Source organism: Salvelinus sp. IW2-2015, linkage group LG35 (genome assembly GCF_002910315.2).
Source record: "Salvelinus sp. IW2-2015 linkage group LG35, ASM291031v2, whole genome shotgun sequence".
NCBI lineage: Eukaryota > Metazoa > Chordata > Actinopteri > Salmoniformes > Salmonidae > Salvelinus > Salvelinus sp. IW2-2015.
The window spans coordinates 912,790-927,991 of record NC_036874.1 but is presented as its reverse complement, the minus strand read 5'-3'; the positions used below and the strand labels follow the sequence as shown (position 1 = coordinate 927,991).

Sequence of the window (15,202 nt, the reverse complement as noted above, 5' to 3'; positions counted from 1 at the left end):
GCCACATACCACAAGAGGATTAATGTAGAACTGTGATTTATACCTGAAAATGCACATTTTTCTAAAAAAACATATCCTATACCATAAATATGTTATCAGACTGTCAATCTTATGAAGTTGTTTCTGTGGTTAGTGGCTATATATATCTTTATTTAGTCGAATTAGTGATAGCTACTGATGGAGTAAAAAATGGTGGAGTAAAAAAAGTGGTGTCTTTTGCTACGTGGTTAGCTAATAGATTTACATATTGTGTCTCCTGTAAAACATTTTAAAAATCAGAAATGATGGCTGGATTCACAAGATCTGTATCTTTCATCTGGTGTCTTGGACTTGTGATTTAATGATATTTAGATGCTTGTATTTACTTGTGACGCTATGCTAGGCTATGCTAGTCAGCTTTTTTACTGTGGGGGGTGCTCCCGGATCCGGGATGAGTACCAAGTAAAAGTTTATTAATGGACTCAGAGGAAGAGCCCATTAAGAGTACCCCCCATCATATACCACACTACTCCACACTAGTCCAAATACTTTTCATTTACCCTCTCTCCCCATCCCCAACCCCCAGTTTATGTGTTCATACAGGTATATACACTTGCTTGACCAGACCAGTCCCCCCAGTCCTTACTGTGAACATGGCTCCAGTGATCTTGCAGAGGGGGGTCCCGAAGCTCCATTCCCCAGTGGTCTGAACAGCCCAAAGGGGCAGCGAGACCAGCAGCAGGGTGTCAGCCAAGCCCAAGTGCAGGATGATGGTGTCAGTCACGCTCCAGCTCCGCCTCCTCTGGACCAGAACCACCAGGACCAGCCCATTACCCACTAGCCCCAGGATCAGCGTCAGGGAGTAGAGCATCGGGAGGAACACCGTGCCAAAACGCACCCCAACGCCATCTTCAGGGGAGCATTCCTCTTTATAAACATAGTCCTCATCGTAGTTATAGGGGCTATTCTCTAGAAATATCCCTCCCAGGTCCAAATCCATGTGTGTCTGTGGAGAAGTCAAGAATCAGTTGATAATTTGGGTAATACAGGCCAATCTACTGGGTTTAAGATAAAAACAGTGCGGGCAGAATGTGTGTTGGTGAGGACAACAATATCCTCTTTCACCAAGTTATACATTAGAGAGATCTGTCTTTAGTCTCCGGTCCTCTGCTCTAACACTGACAAGTTGTGTGGGTGTGAGAAAGAGAGGTATCCCCTGAAGTGTCTCATCTGACAAGGGCCAGATCAGATTATATTCACGCTGCTCACATGATTCCGATGTCACCAGATGAGGCAACACCACACACAGCATAGTAAGAGCGGAAAGTACTGTTCTCCTTACAGGGGCTGTCCACTGCACTGCAGACCATCTGACTGGTGCCGTTGACACACTATGGGAGCTTGTCTCGTTGTGCTCTAACCACACTCTCTAACCTCTCTGTAGGTATTCTATACTTATCTGATTTTCTGTTAAACCAGAAAGACTGGTGGGAGTCAGCAAGAGAGAGGGGAGAGAAAGAGAAAGTAAAAGAGAGAGAGAGAGTTAGAACATATCCTGGGAAATATGGGTGTATGGATGCACGGACATATGCATACAAACACACACAAAGGAATTCAAACAGCATGAAAGACTTAAGCGGAGTAAAGAGAACTTGTGTAGGACAAAGACCACAGACGAGGAGAAAAGAGAAAACACATAGACAGTAGAAAGGGTTTGAAATGAGAAATGTACTTACCACATTAGCCATGTTCTATAACCGATCATTTAGTAGTCCCAGTAGCATTGGAGAGACTAGAGACAAACACTGCTGTTTGCTTACACTATAAATAAGCCAGGAGAGAACAGGCAGTTTGTTTGAATGGCTTCATCCCCTGGGCACTTAAAGAAGCAGAACAGAAAAGAGCTTAAAGGAAGAGGGGAAAGAGAGACAACAACTTCAACTAACAGTTCACACAAAACAAAAGTGAAGGAGGTCAAGGGGATGATGCAGGACTTTTAGAAGAGAGGAAGTATAGTCATTTCAGTCCTCTACTCTCACGGTGAGCAGAGTTGTACAGTATACACGTCACACACCCAGAGAACCAGCGCCCGTATTTTGGGAGCTTTGCAGAAGAGAGGTAACACCTACCACAGCTGCCGATTGTTGGTCAATGACATGTACTTGGCAGGGCTTGCGCTCACAAAAGCTGTGCTGTGCGCAGTGTGAACGTAGTCGCATCTGGCAAGAGTGGATTTGTTGGAAGTGTTGTTTTGATGTTGCAGCCTGGTCTCATAGACAAGACACAACATAGTAAATGTAAATCCAGATCCGTGAAACAAAAATGTGTATGATATGTTACGTTTGGTATGGTTAGATAAGACAGAGGGTTACTTAAGGAAAAACTAAAGTATGGTGGTTGGTTGGGGTCGGCATATAACGCGAACGTCTAGCAACCCAAAGGTTGTGAATTCTAATCTCATCATGGACAAATTTAGCCTTTAAGCTAATTAGCTACTTTTCAACTGCTTACTACTTTTGAGCTACTGTGCAACTACTTAGCATGTTAGCTAACCCTAACCTTAGCCCTTTTAGCTAACCCCTCCCCTAACCTTAACCCTTTAATCTAACTCCTAACCCTAACCTGTAGCCTAGCTAACATTAGCCAGCAAGCTAATGTTAGCCACCTAGCTAATGTTAGCCACCTAGCTAATGTTAGCCACCTAGCCACATAGCTAAAATTCGTAACATATCATAGTTTTGCAAATCTGTAACATATTGTACGTTTTGCAAATGCATAACATATAATAGGATTTGCAATTGGTAACATATCATAAGAAATGGGTGATGGACATCCACAAATTAATACATACCATACGAAACGTAACGTACAGTGTCATCCGGCTGTGATTGGGAGTCCCATAGGGCGGCGCACAATTGGCCCAGCATTGTCCGGGTTTGGCCGAGGTAGACAGTCATTGTAAATAAGAATTTGTTCTTAACTGACTTACCTAGTTACATGGTTAAATAAAAATAAAATAAATAAAAATCATAATAAATGGAGTGTTTCGGTACATACAGAATAATACAAAATGCTCTGAGACCAGGTTGGCAGATATAGTGCTGGTATGAGCAGCTGTGGTTACTTCGAGGGAAACTTTTATCCACTTCTGTATTGGTAGGTGCCGCTGCTATACATATGAGCTCCAAGGACCAAACATGAAGTGTTGGAGACAGTTCTAGTTTGCAAGCATATCCTAGGCTTCAACCGCAGTAGTTGTGCTACATCGGGGGCTGACAAAATAGTGCTTCAGTTATATTAAATTCGTGGTGCAAGTCCATCTCAATAGTTTAGACTAACAACATCTCCTGCCCTAATCTCATCTCATATCCTCTCCTCCTTCACTGATATTAGCCTACTAAAAGCAATAGGGTTATGCATACATACATTACATTTTCTATGGCCCAACCTGGTCTCAGAGCATTTTGTATTATTCTATAAGTAATTCTGAGAGAATAAATTTAGTTTGATATATTACGTTTAGTATGGTCAGTGGCAATTTTAACATGTAGATCTTGGTGGGGGCAAAAAAATCATAATTTTGGGATGCATGCCAGAAATGCCTCTACACAACACTAAACAACACATTAATTGCACTATAATGGTGACAAACGGTGCGCGCAAACTGTTAGGGCCTACATAAAGCTGTCCCAACAGCAAAGTCCCAACAGCAGTCCCAACACCTTACCACTGCTACACCTGGCTATCAGCGAAGCCTTGTCTGGCAGCGAAACAGTTCACTCATTTACTACTTTTTTTTAAAACATAGCTGATATGGCTGACTTGCTTAAACAAATGTGGTTTCTATTGACAATTTAGATGTACAAACTATGGCATAAGGGGACGACAAGCGAATAAGAGACAATCCGTAATTCCGATTAAGACATTAATGAGCGAGCGACTACGGACGTAGTCAATATAACTATTTGTTCAGCACTTTTGAAATGTACAGAGACAATATTCAGAACATTCAGTACTCCCTGTACAACAAGTCAGAACTGTAGGATAAGTAAAGGGGGCACATAAACAGACAATGAAAGCTCTTACAATATTCAACGATTACATTTCTCGAAAACAGGTTATAGGCTACATGTGCTGCAAGTTAGAACAGTAGGCGAAATTAAGAGGTGAAAATATACCAAATTATTAGGGTGTAGCACATTGAATGCCGTTTGGATCTTTGTGTGTCAAAAAGATTTAACACTATTTGACGCGTTAAACAAACTTTTAATTTGACACGTTAAATAACACAATTCTATTATAGAATGTTATGGGTGCTGAATTTGTATGTGCAAGCCAAGCACCAGCACTACCATCAGTAGCACTGTTAAAGCTGTACAAAAAAAGTTGGCAAACAAACACACACTGGGACACGAACGATGTGTTTACAATACCGCATTGGTGAAAATAGACCAACGACTCATTGTTCAATTTGCAATTTCCAACTTGTTGTGTAATCTTTATGTCCAATGGCCGATGAGTACTGATACGTTTTATCTATAATTTCTCTTAATTATTTATCTTCATATGACAAGGATTAAAAGAATTTGCCAGTAGATTGTCGACTTGATTCATGATGATGACTGCTAGCTAAGACTTTGAAAGTTAGATGTTGACATGATCAGTCCAATCAAAGCTACTGTACGTATAACGTGATTTGACATCATTTTAAAAACTTTTTATTTTACCTTTATTTAACCAGGAATTTGGTTTATCTGTGGCCAATGACCTTGAGCCTTCTTGGAAGGGCACGTACTTGTAATATAACTCTATGGCAGGACCCAAAGGGCTGAAATTTTGGATGTCTACCCTTACTAAGGACTTAAACTTGGTGATGACGTACTGTCCCCATGAGTGACAGAACACTGAGCCAATCACGGCGCAATGCTCCTATTTTCTGCTGGCTCGCCCCACCACCACAGAAAGCACTGAGCTAGGCTGAAACACCTGCATTTTGGAGCTGCCTTACTCAAGAAAACAAAAAAGAGACTGTGTGTATGCAGCTTTATTAACTGAATGACATATATATATATTTAAATTGTTTGCAAACTGATATGCGACACATATTAATGCCAAAATAACATTCAAAACAGGCAAGCCCCCTCCCAATTTTCTTTATATATACACTACTGTTCAAAAGTTTGGGGTCAATTTCCTTGTTTTTGAAAGAAAATCACTTTTATTTGTCTATTAAAATAACATCAAATTGATAAGAAATACAGTGTAGATATTGTTAATGTTGTAAATGACTATTATAGCTGGAAACTGCAGTTTTTGGGGGGAATATCTACATAGAAGTACAGATGCCCATTATCAGCAACCATCACTCTTGCGTTCCAATAGCACGTTGTGTTAGCTAATCCAAGTTTATCATTTTAAAAGGCTAATTGATCATTAGAAAACCCTTTTGCAATTATGTTAGCACAGCTGAAAACTGATGTTCTGATTAAATTAGCAATACAACTGGCCTTCTTTAGACTAGTTGAGTATCTGGAGCAGGCTTACAGGCTGCTTCGATTACAGGCTCAAAATGGCCAGAAATAAAGAACTTTCTTCCAAAACTCGTCAGTCTATTCTTGTGTTCTGTGTTCTACTCCCTTCACAGAACAGCGCAAACTGGCCCTAACCAGAATAGAAAGAGGAGTGGGAGGCCCCGGTGCATAACTGAGCAAGAGGACAAGTACATTAAAGTGTCTAGTTTGAGAAACAGATGCCTCACAAGTCCTCAACTGGCAGCTTCATTAACTTGTACCTGCAAAACACCAGTCTCAACATCAACAGTGAAAAGGCGACTCTGGAATGCTGGCCTTCTAGGCAGAGTTGCAAAGAAAAAGCCATATCTCAGACTGGCCAATAAAAATAAAAGATTAAGATGGGCAAAAGAACACAGACACTGGACAGAGGAAGATTGGAAAAAAGTGTTATGGACAGACAAATCTAAGTTTGAGGTGTTCGGATCACAAAGAAGAACATTTGTGAGACGCAGAGAAAATGAAAAAGTGCTGGAGGAGTGCTTGACGACATCTGTCAATCATGGTGGAGGCAATGCGATGGTCTGGGGGTGTTTTGGTGGTGGTAAAGTGGGAGATTTGTACAGGGTAAAAGGGATCTTGAAGAAGGAAGGCTATCCCTCCATTTTGCAACGCCATGCCATACCCTGTGGACGGTGCTTAATTGGAGCCAATTTCCTCCTACAACAGGACAATGACCCAAAGGACAGCTCCAAACTATGCAATAACTATTTAGGGAAGAAGCAGTCAGCTGGTATTCTGTCTATAATGAACAGATAAACATTGGTTTAAGACTATACCACTCATCATACATTATGACACCTACCTGTTGTGTGTTTTGTTTTCGCTGCCTTTTTCGATCTTTCAACCTCTCTTCTTCAGACCTTAGTGAGTGAACGACATACATTACATACATTCAATATGAAGATATATTCAGGTCAGTCTGGCTACAGAAAAACAAGTGATTTTAAGGATGCAAATTAAACGTTTTCATAATGTTCAAGACTTACGGCGTGGGAAAGTTCTGCAGGAGAACTAGGCACCACCATCGCCTAATTTGCTGCATGTTTTCCTTTGAAAAAGAAAATCACACAATTGGATGGGTATCCCAAAAAACATTATWTCCACTAGTGATGAGAATTTCATACATACCTCAGTAAAATCACACTGTGCTTCCATTGCAATGTAGAGCGTAAGTTAAGAAATAGTAGGTTGTTAAGTTTGATAGTTATGATAACAACAATAATGATAATAGTCAATAATAATAATAATACCCCCCCAGGAATATATTTCAGGATGTAGAAGACATCCCCCCCCCCAAGAAGTCACAGCATGTCACGTCAACATCCAGCTCTGCAGGAGTTTGATGTATGAATAGTGTATGTAGTGTAAAAACTGTAGGAAATAGGTCCCAAAAAGTGTCAAGAATAATAAACAAGAAAAAGTATGATCAATAACAATAGTGTGCTTTGCATGTTGCAAGTACAGAAATAATAATAACTTTTCATATGTTAAAACAGAAAATAGGACTAATATAATATACTGAATAGCCAGAATCTTACCATCAAAACAAACACCCCACAGTTGTTTGAGAAACCTTGCTTTGGCCCTGTGGTGTGAACAAGGTTGAATTTTCATTAAAGGGATGACAATCAAATGGTACAGTTCAGTGGAATAATTTAATGGAATATCTAACCTGAACATCATCCACACCAAAAGTCCTCCAAGGTCCAGGGGACAAGATCCGAGAAATGTTTCTGTGAACACAGTGTATGTGAAAGTAAAGAAGTACAATTCAACAGCTTTTTATACTCCAGCATGCATAACAGTTTTGAACACAGTTGGAACTGAAGTAGCCCAAGTATTCTTCACAACATGTATGGGTGTTGCTCGACCAGAAAATGTATTTTCGACTGCAAACACACCATTTCTCACATCAGTGCACTCACATGCCAAAATCTTTCCTTGGACACTGTTTCAAAGCAATGTGTATGCTTTCTTCGTAAATATGTTTTGAAGTTTTTCTTATTTAACTTCAGTTTGCAGTGTGGACAAGTTACAACGACTTTTCTTGACTTGCTATGTATGTTGGGACCAGGTGATTTCATTATTGTATATACTATGTGTAGGCTGTGTAGACTCGCTATGTGTAATTTACAGGCTCACTACACCGCTCGCGTTGCAAAATAAATMTAGAAATCTATATTATTCAATTATTGCACCCACACTGCTTGCGCGCGCCAATGAGCGRCTGCGTTGCCAAGGGCTAAAATAGAAATCAGTTCTATTTGTGAAGCAGATCGTGCTGCAAGTCTTGACTCTCCCATCTCCTTATTGGTTRATAGAAGCAGGTACCTACGTGACATCTCCTCATTGGTTATACCCACGTGTGACTGAAAGACGAACYAGGTCAGTGGCGGTAATGCACCTAATTTKTGAAAGTTGCCAATCGCAATGTAAAGTCAAGAGAAGAAAAAGCCTAGAAGGAGGAGAGATGACTAGAAACGATTCGGTTGACCGTTTTATGTGTGGATTAATTGTCGGAGTAGAGGACCTTGTGCATTTCAGGCAAAATAACAACTCAATGTTTATATCCCAGGACAAATTAGTTAGCAACAGCAAGCTAGCTAAATAGGACAAATTAGCTAGCAAGTGCAAGCTAGCTAGCTAAATTGCCATAAATGTTTAATGCTTTTCGACCTGTCCCCAAATGAATGTAATTGATTCAGAGTTTGTTTTGATATTTTAAGCTGCGCGTCGTGATCTCGTTTGGTGGGGGTACAAAATAAATGTATGCACGATGGCGCACTAGTAAACCTAGGCTTACTGCTCATGTAYGCAAATTTGTCCAAATAAGATTCCCTCATTGTGAGCAATTAGCTAGCTCCCATGCAAATGGGTGCTAATTAACGCTATGCTATTATCAGTGTGGTAGTTGGTCATATAAAAATATACCACTGCACTGGTATACAAGAATATTACTAAGTACATTATGCATAATGACAGTCTCACTTACTTCCATGGTTTATAATTTTATCCATGTTGGTTAGGTTCGATTAAGATTCGCTTTCGTTGACGTTGATACCGTCGACCGACGTTTACCTCAAGGTTTCAGGTTAAACGCGTTTGACTCCGCCCACATTGAGCCCGGCCCCGAACTGCACACTGCAGTCAGGGGCTTCTCATTCATGCAGCAAGAGCTCTGATAGGTTGGAGGACGTCCTCCGTTAGTTGTCATGATTACTGTGTAAGTCTATGGAAGACGGAAGCTAGCTGTCCTCCGGCTACACAATGGTGCTACCCTACAGAGTGGTGTTGAGGATACTGTAGACCTTCATTGCAAAACATTGTGTTTTAATAAATTATTTGGTGACATGTGAATATATTTTGTATAGTTTTATCTAAAAATAAATTCACTGAGGAGGATGGTCCTCCCCTTCCTCTTCTGAGGAGCCTCCACTGGTACCCGTACCAAACATAACATATCATACTAAATGGAGTGTCTCGGGTTTACATACAGAATAAATCGAAATGCTCTGAGACCAGGTTGAATGGCCTGGGAATTTGCCAGGTTGTTTCAAAGTAGAGATGAAGTATCCTACAGATTAAGAATAAGGAAAGGAATAAAACATACATTTCTTTATACATTGTCCACCAGATGGCGAGATTGGCCCTTTTTTGTAAGTGCTTCTTGAATGTTTCCTGATACTGGCTACATTAATGCAGATAAATTAACCTTGAAATGTTGTATAGCCAAAAATATCTAGAGACGTAACAAGATATTTGCATATCATTTATTTATTGATATATCAAAAGTACATTTCCCCCAATGTTTTATTCTACTTCCTCAAATTTCTACAACATAGAAATACATGTATACAATCCTATGTACATATCTGTTGTGCTGACTGATGTATAACAATCTCATCTAAAGAAGTAAATTAGAAAATGTTGAATAACAGTCTGGTACCAAAGGACACGTTTGCCATAGGTAAAGCTGTGTAACAGTTTAACTTTACGTCCGTRCCCTCGCCCATACCCGGGCTCGAACCAGGGACCCTCTGCACACATCAACAACAGTCACCCACGAAGCGTCGTTACCCATCGCTCCACAAAAGCCGCGGCCCTTGCAGAGCAAGGGGAACCACTACTTCAAGTCTCAGAGCAAGTGACGTCACCGACTGAAAGGCTGCTAGCGCGCACCACCGCTACCTAGCTATCCATTTCACATCGTTTAAGTATTTGCTGCCTTCAAAAACACAAGGCAACATATGAGTAACACATATAGTGATGACTTGGCCCTTTTGAGGAAGTGGGTTTCATACATTTAAAAAAATATATTTTGCAAGAGATTATCCAGTTCCTTGAAATTATAGTCATCAATTTATCAGGAAACCAAACAGCTTGAGAAACTGTTCACTGCTCACCTTCATATTATGCAGTCTTTGCTGCTCACACTAGAGGCAGATGGGGTTTCATGGTCACACTACTAGAGGCAGATGGGGTTTTAACATGGTCACACTACTAGAGGCAGATGGGATAACATGGTCACACGAGAGGCAGATGGGGTTAACATGGTCACACTACTAGAGGCAGATGGGTTAACATGGTCACATGAGAGGCAGATGGGATAACATGGTCACACTAGAGGCAGATGGGGTTAACATGGTCACACTACTAGAGGCAGATGGGTTAACATGGTCACACGAGAGGCAGATGTGGTTAACATGGTCACACTACTAGAGGCAGATGGGTTAACATGGTCACACGAGAGGCAGATGTGGTTTTAACTTGGAAGGCTATGCGATTGGATGGACAGTAGAATCTCATGAACAAAAATTACAAGAATCAAACGAAAATACTATTTAAAAAATGCCCTCCCTGAGAATGTGTTGTCTTTAAAAGCACCATAATTTTGTGCTATTACAGTAGGAGCAGGGCCACTATCAGGAAGCACCAGAGGAACGAATCACAACAAAATAACATTAATTTTTTCCTCACTTTTACACAATGTGCACATCTGTATTTCTTTCCCATTTGGTCATTTTCACAATCAACAATTTGTGTTCCTTCTTTTCAGCACCCACTAGTTCATGATTACCTGTCCCCCTTTTGTCTTGTATTCTCTCTTCCTCTCTCTTTTTCTGTCAGTCTCCACATCCCCCGCTCCCTCTCTCTCTTTTTCCCTCTCTCCAGGCTCTCACCAGGGCCGTGACGCACAGACCTTTCACGGTCGTCACTAGTTACCAGGGCCACAAAGTCATAATTATGGCTAGACCACGCCTATTTCTACAATTTCTCTTCTTCAAATCTGATTTTAAACCTAACCTTACCCCTAACCATACTGCTAACCTTATGCCTAACCCTAACCTTAAATTAAGACCAAAAAGCTAATATTTGTTTTCATGAATTTTCACATTAGAGCCAATTTTGACTTTGTGGCTGTGGTAACTAGTGACAACCACCTATAAAAAAATGATATCTTTAAATGTATAACATACTACCTAAAAAAACAAAAACATAAACCTATTTATTTCTGCAACAACACAATCATTCATCAAAAATTGTAAGCACGCTAGTTACAGTGCCTCCTAAACATGACTGACATCGGGTAAAGAGGATAGGCTATCAGCTGATCATTGTGTTGATGATTGATGTAAATCTGATAGTTAACTAGCATTTTTTGTGATTCTCTTAAATAAAATAATAACTTCATAATATACTATAATATTCATACTCTTCTAACTCATGCTACGGTATATGGCTGGCTGGCTGGTGGCTTGTGTGGATATTTTAGTATATGGTGGTTAGCTAAAGTCRAGACTACCTGTGTTGCTGCTGCCCTGACACACATGTGCAACACCRGACTGATGAAGGGATGGAGTTGGGTCAGAGGGTCGTAGAGYGTCGTAGAGCCTGAATGCAGCTGCTCCTCTCTATGTCTTCTGCCTCTSTGCTGRYCGAAGGCTATGTAGGCCAAACCAAATATTGATGATGATGTAAATCAAATGTTATGCTGCTGTGGCAGTACTGTTGATATTTAAACTAGGTAGCTTGCTACACAGACTCGACCGGTGACTGCATCTCACGCCATGCATGTTTGGATACCAGGCACACGCAAGCTCTGTACAGGGCAGACCAATGGAAGGGATGGGGGGTGGTGAACTTGACAACTTTACGATGACTTGTGGGTTCAGAACAACAACAAAAAGGTGCTCGGGCACAGGTAGACCCCTATCTGTGCACATGGTTGGCTCAAGCCATGACAGAGAAGTGGGAGGTGTTCTCGCTCTCTGCTGAGCTGAAGGACCCAGTGGTCCTCCGTGCTCTCCTCTGTCCTCCCCATCCCTTCATCCCTGGATAGAACCTCTGTCCCAGCAGCCCCTTACACATTCTGGTCAGCTCCCTCCTAAACTTCACCCCCACAAAGCAGTACAGCAGCGGGTTCAAGGCACAGTGTGACAGCCCCATGCTCTCAGACACCAGGATCCCGATGTCCACCGTGCGGCCGAACTGGCAGCCTCCACTAATCACGCCCAGCTTCTTCAGGCTTTCGGCCAATTGGAAGGAGTTGTAGGGCGCCCAGCAGAGCACAAACATGGACACCAGGCAGACGATGAGGTGAAGGGACTTCCTCTTCTGGCGGCGCGAGGCGTTGCAAAGGGAGCGGAAGATACGGATGTAGCAGTAGAGCATGACCAGCAGGGGCAGCCCAAAACCCAGCACCAAGTTGACTAGCGGCATCCCCACCTCCCACTGCACTGAGGTGTGGGGGAACACCGTCTGGCACACCAGCAGGCCCTGATGATCCCCCGAGCCTCCCACTTCCACCTGTCTAAAGGCGATGTCCACCCCACTCAGGCCCAAGCACACTGTCCAGATCAGGGCGCAGGCAATCTGTGCATGGCAGGTGTTGCGTTTCCAGCCGGTACTGACGGCGTGGACGATGGCTAGGTAGCGGTCGAAGCTGATGCAGGCCAGGAACAGGATGCCGCTGTAGCGGTTCAGAGAGAACAGGGCTCCGGAAATCTTGCAGGCGGCCACGCCGAACACCCACTGGCGGGCCCACTGGACGGCAAACAGGGGCAGCGTGAGGGCCAGCAGGAGGTCGGACACGGCCAGGTGGAGCAGGAAGGTGTCGGTGAGGGAGAAGGAGCAGGTCCCACCTGTCTGAGAGGTGCGGTAGCGCATCAGCACACACAGGACCAGAATGTTACCCGCCAGCGCCAGCACAAACACCAGGCTGTAGACCACAGGGGAGTAGCTCCGGGTGAAGTCCATGATGCCATCATGTTTGCAGGGCACACCACTGGATTGGCTACTGCCTGTTTCAGATGAATAGTTGTAGCTGTCATACATCTGGAGACATAGGAGAGGAAAAGAGAGTGAGAGGAAGGAAAATTACCTAACTACAACAATGTTCTGGGTCCGTATGCATAAAGCATTCCCCCCTGCCCATATAATCTTTTTTATTATGATCTAAAAGGTAAAACTGATCCTGGATCAGCACTGCTACTCCGWGACGCTTTATGGATACAGGCCCTGGATTCTCCTCATAGGACAGAACGCATTTGTATCTCTGACTAAACTCAAGATGATGCAGTTCTAAATTCATCCAGATGTGTGAACCTGTTACAGATCTTAATTTGATCTATATAGTCACAGCAAAATAGTCCTGAAGCGACCTGATATGAACATTTAGTCCATAATGGTGCTTGATTGGTGGTTAGGCTATTAGCTGGACAAAAGTAGTCTACATGAAAAGTAATGTCAATATAACCGTGTGTTAGTGTACTTCAGTGAATTTATGTAAATTCCAAAGCTTATCTGCATTTCCTGTGGTGCAGGAAAATTCTCAGCAACAAAAGCATGATCAAATTAAGATCCTACACTAGTAGCTTCTATGATTTTGAACAATATTTTGAATGGCCTCAGACTCTCTAATCATTGTTTTAAAATTAAAGTATTCATGTACAGATTGTTTTTCATTGTCATATATTTTTTTATTCTGTTAATTTCTTGACTAACCATGTTGTTGTAAAATATAATTTCTTATTTGACTTATTTGGCTAATATTTTTTTTTGTCTGCTACTCCCAATTATTTCTTGCACCATCTATTGCTCTTGTAGTCATAAAGAACTACATTTATCAGTATGTAGCGTAAAAAGACCGTTACTCACATAGTAATCTGTGGTTGTATTGACGTGATCCATTGTTACCAACGAAACAGCGGAACACCTGAAACACCTTCACAGACTCAGGATACTCTTCTCGTAGTCTCACCCGCGTTCCTCTCTTCTTTTGCCACTCCGAACCAAATAAAAAGGAGAAGTTAGCAATTCAGGAACCGAATCCTCTCATATTTTAGGCCAAGCACATCTATTCAAAGACATCCGTGTCCAAAGGGGATTGTGACATATCGAAGGTAAAAAACGAAATGTATGTGGTTGACTCAACAGAGATAGACAGTGCATAACTAGAAAAACATTTCTCTGTCTATCTCTAGCTGTTATTCCTGGCTTATATTGGCGATATGTAGTACATTGCACATGTACAGTACACACAGTGCCTTCGGAAAGTATTCAGACCCCTTCACTTTTTAAACATTTTATTAAGTTACTGTAATGGCAGCCTTCCTTCTCTTCAAGAGAAGAGGAGGTGTAGCAGGGATCGGACCAACACGCAGCGTAGCCAGTGTTCAACATGTTWAATAAAACGAATAAACAGTGAACACTTAACACGATACAAAATAACAAATGTGGCAAACCGATACAGCCCTATCTGGTGCAGAGAAAACACAAAGACAGGAAACAACCACCCACAAACCCCAACACAAAACAAGCCACCTATATATGATTCCCAATCAGAGACAACACAAAACACCTGCCTCTGATTGGGAACCATATTAGGCCAAACACAGAAACAGACAAACTAGACACACAACATAGAATGCCCACCCAGCTCACGTCCTGACCAACACTAAAACAAGCAAAACACACAAGAACTATGGTCAGAACGTGACAGTTACAGCCTTGCTTTAAAATGGATTTTAAAAATCCTCAGCAATCTACACACAATACCCCATAATGACAAAGCAAAAACAGGTTTTTAGAAATGTTTGCAAATGTATACAAAATAACAAATAGAAATACCTTATTTGCATAAGTATTCAGACCCTTTTCTATGAGACTCGAAATTGAGCTCAGGTGCATCCTGTTTCCATTGATCATCCTTGAGATGTTTCTACAACTTGACTGGAGTCTACCTGTAGTAAATTCAATTGATTGGACATGATTTGGAAAGGCACACACCTGTCTATATAAGGTCCCACAGTTGACAGTGCATGTAAGAGCAAAATCCAAGCCATGAAGTCGAAGGAATTGTCCGTAGAGCTCGGAGACAGGATTGTATGTAGGCACAGATCTGGGAAAGGGTACCAAAACATTTCTGCAGCATTGAAGGTCCCCAAGAACACAGTGGCCTCCACCAAACTTCTTCCACCAAGACTCTTCCTAGAGCTGGCCGATCCGGCCAAACTGAGCATTTGGGGGAGAGGGCCTTGGTCAGGGAGGTGACCAAGAACCCGATGGTCACTCTGACAAGCTCCAGAGTTCCTCTGTAGAGATGGGAGAACCTTCCAGAAGGACAACCATCTCTGCAGCACTCCACCAAT

General features: G+C 41.9%; 2 protein-coding genes and 1 long non-coding RNA gene across 3 annotated transcripts in view; all 3 read right to left on the bottom strand.

Moving 5' to 3' along the window:
• The window catches only part of LOC111958713 (C-X-C chemokine receptor type 3-like), a 5,389-nt gene extending 3,354 nt beyond the window's left edge, over positions 1 to 2,035 (bottom strand). The window contains exons 1-2 of the mRNA XM_023979957.2: positions 1,716 to 2,035; positions 626 to 985 (exon numbers count right to left, since the gene is read on the bottom strand). Coding sequence (XP_023835725.1) covers positions 626 to 985; positions 1,716 to 1,727 — 372 coding nt within the window. The 5' untranslated portion in view covers positions 1,728 to 2,035. The remainder of the gene's footprint in view (positions 1 to 625; positions 986 to 1,715) is intronic.
• A 4,311-nt stretch (positions 2,036 to 6,346) lies between these two features.
• Positions 6,347 to 6,712, bottom strand: LOC111958784 (uncharacterized). The gene is made up of 3 exons (XR_011474834.1): positions 6,681 to 6,712; positions 6,539 to 6,600; positions 6,347 to 6,412 (listed from the first exon to the last, which is right to left on the bottom strand). It is a non-coding gene; the product is annotated as an uncharacterized lncRNA (long non-coding RNA).
• A 4,987-nt stretch (positions 6,713 to 11,699) lies between these two features.
• Positions 11,700 to 13,828, bottom strand: cxcr3.2 (chemokine (C-X-C motif) receptor 3, tandem duplicate 2). Its single transcript, XM_023980448.2, has 2 exons — positions 13,710 to 13,828; positions 11,700 to 12,887 (listed from the first exon to the last, which is right to left on the bottom strand). The coding sequence occupies exons 1-2, from the start codon at positions 13,740 to 13,742 to the stop codon at positions 11,784 to 11,786; spliced, it is 1,137 nt and encodes a 378-aa protein (XP_023836216.1). The 5' UTR covers positions 13,743 to 13,828; the 3' UTR covers positions 11,700 to 11,783.
• Between the last annotated feature and the right edge of the window lie 1,374 nt (positions 13,829 to 15,202).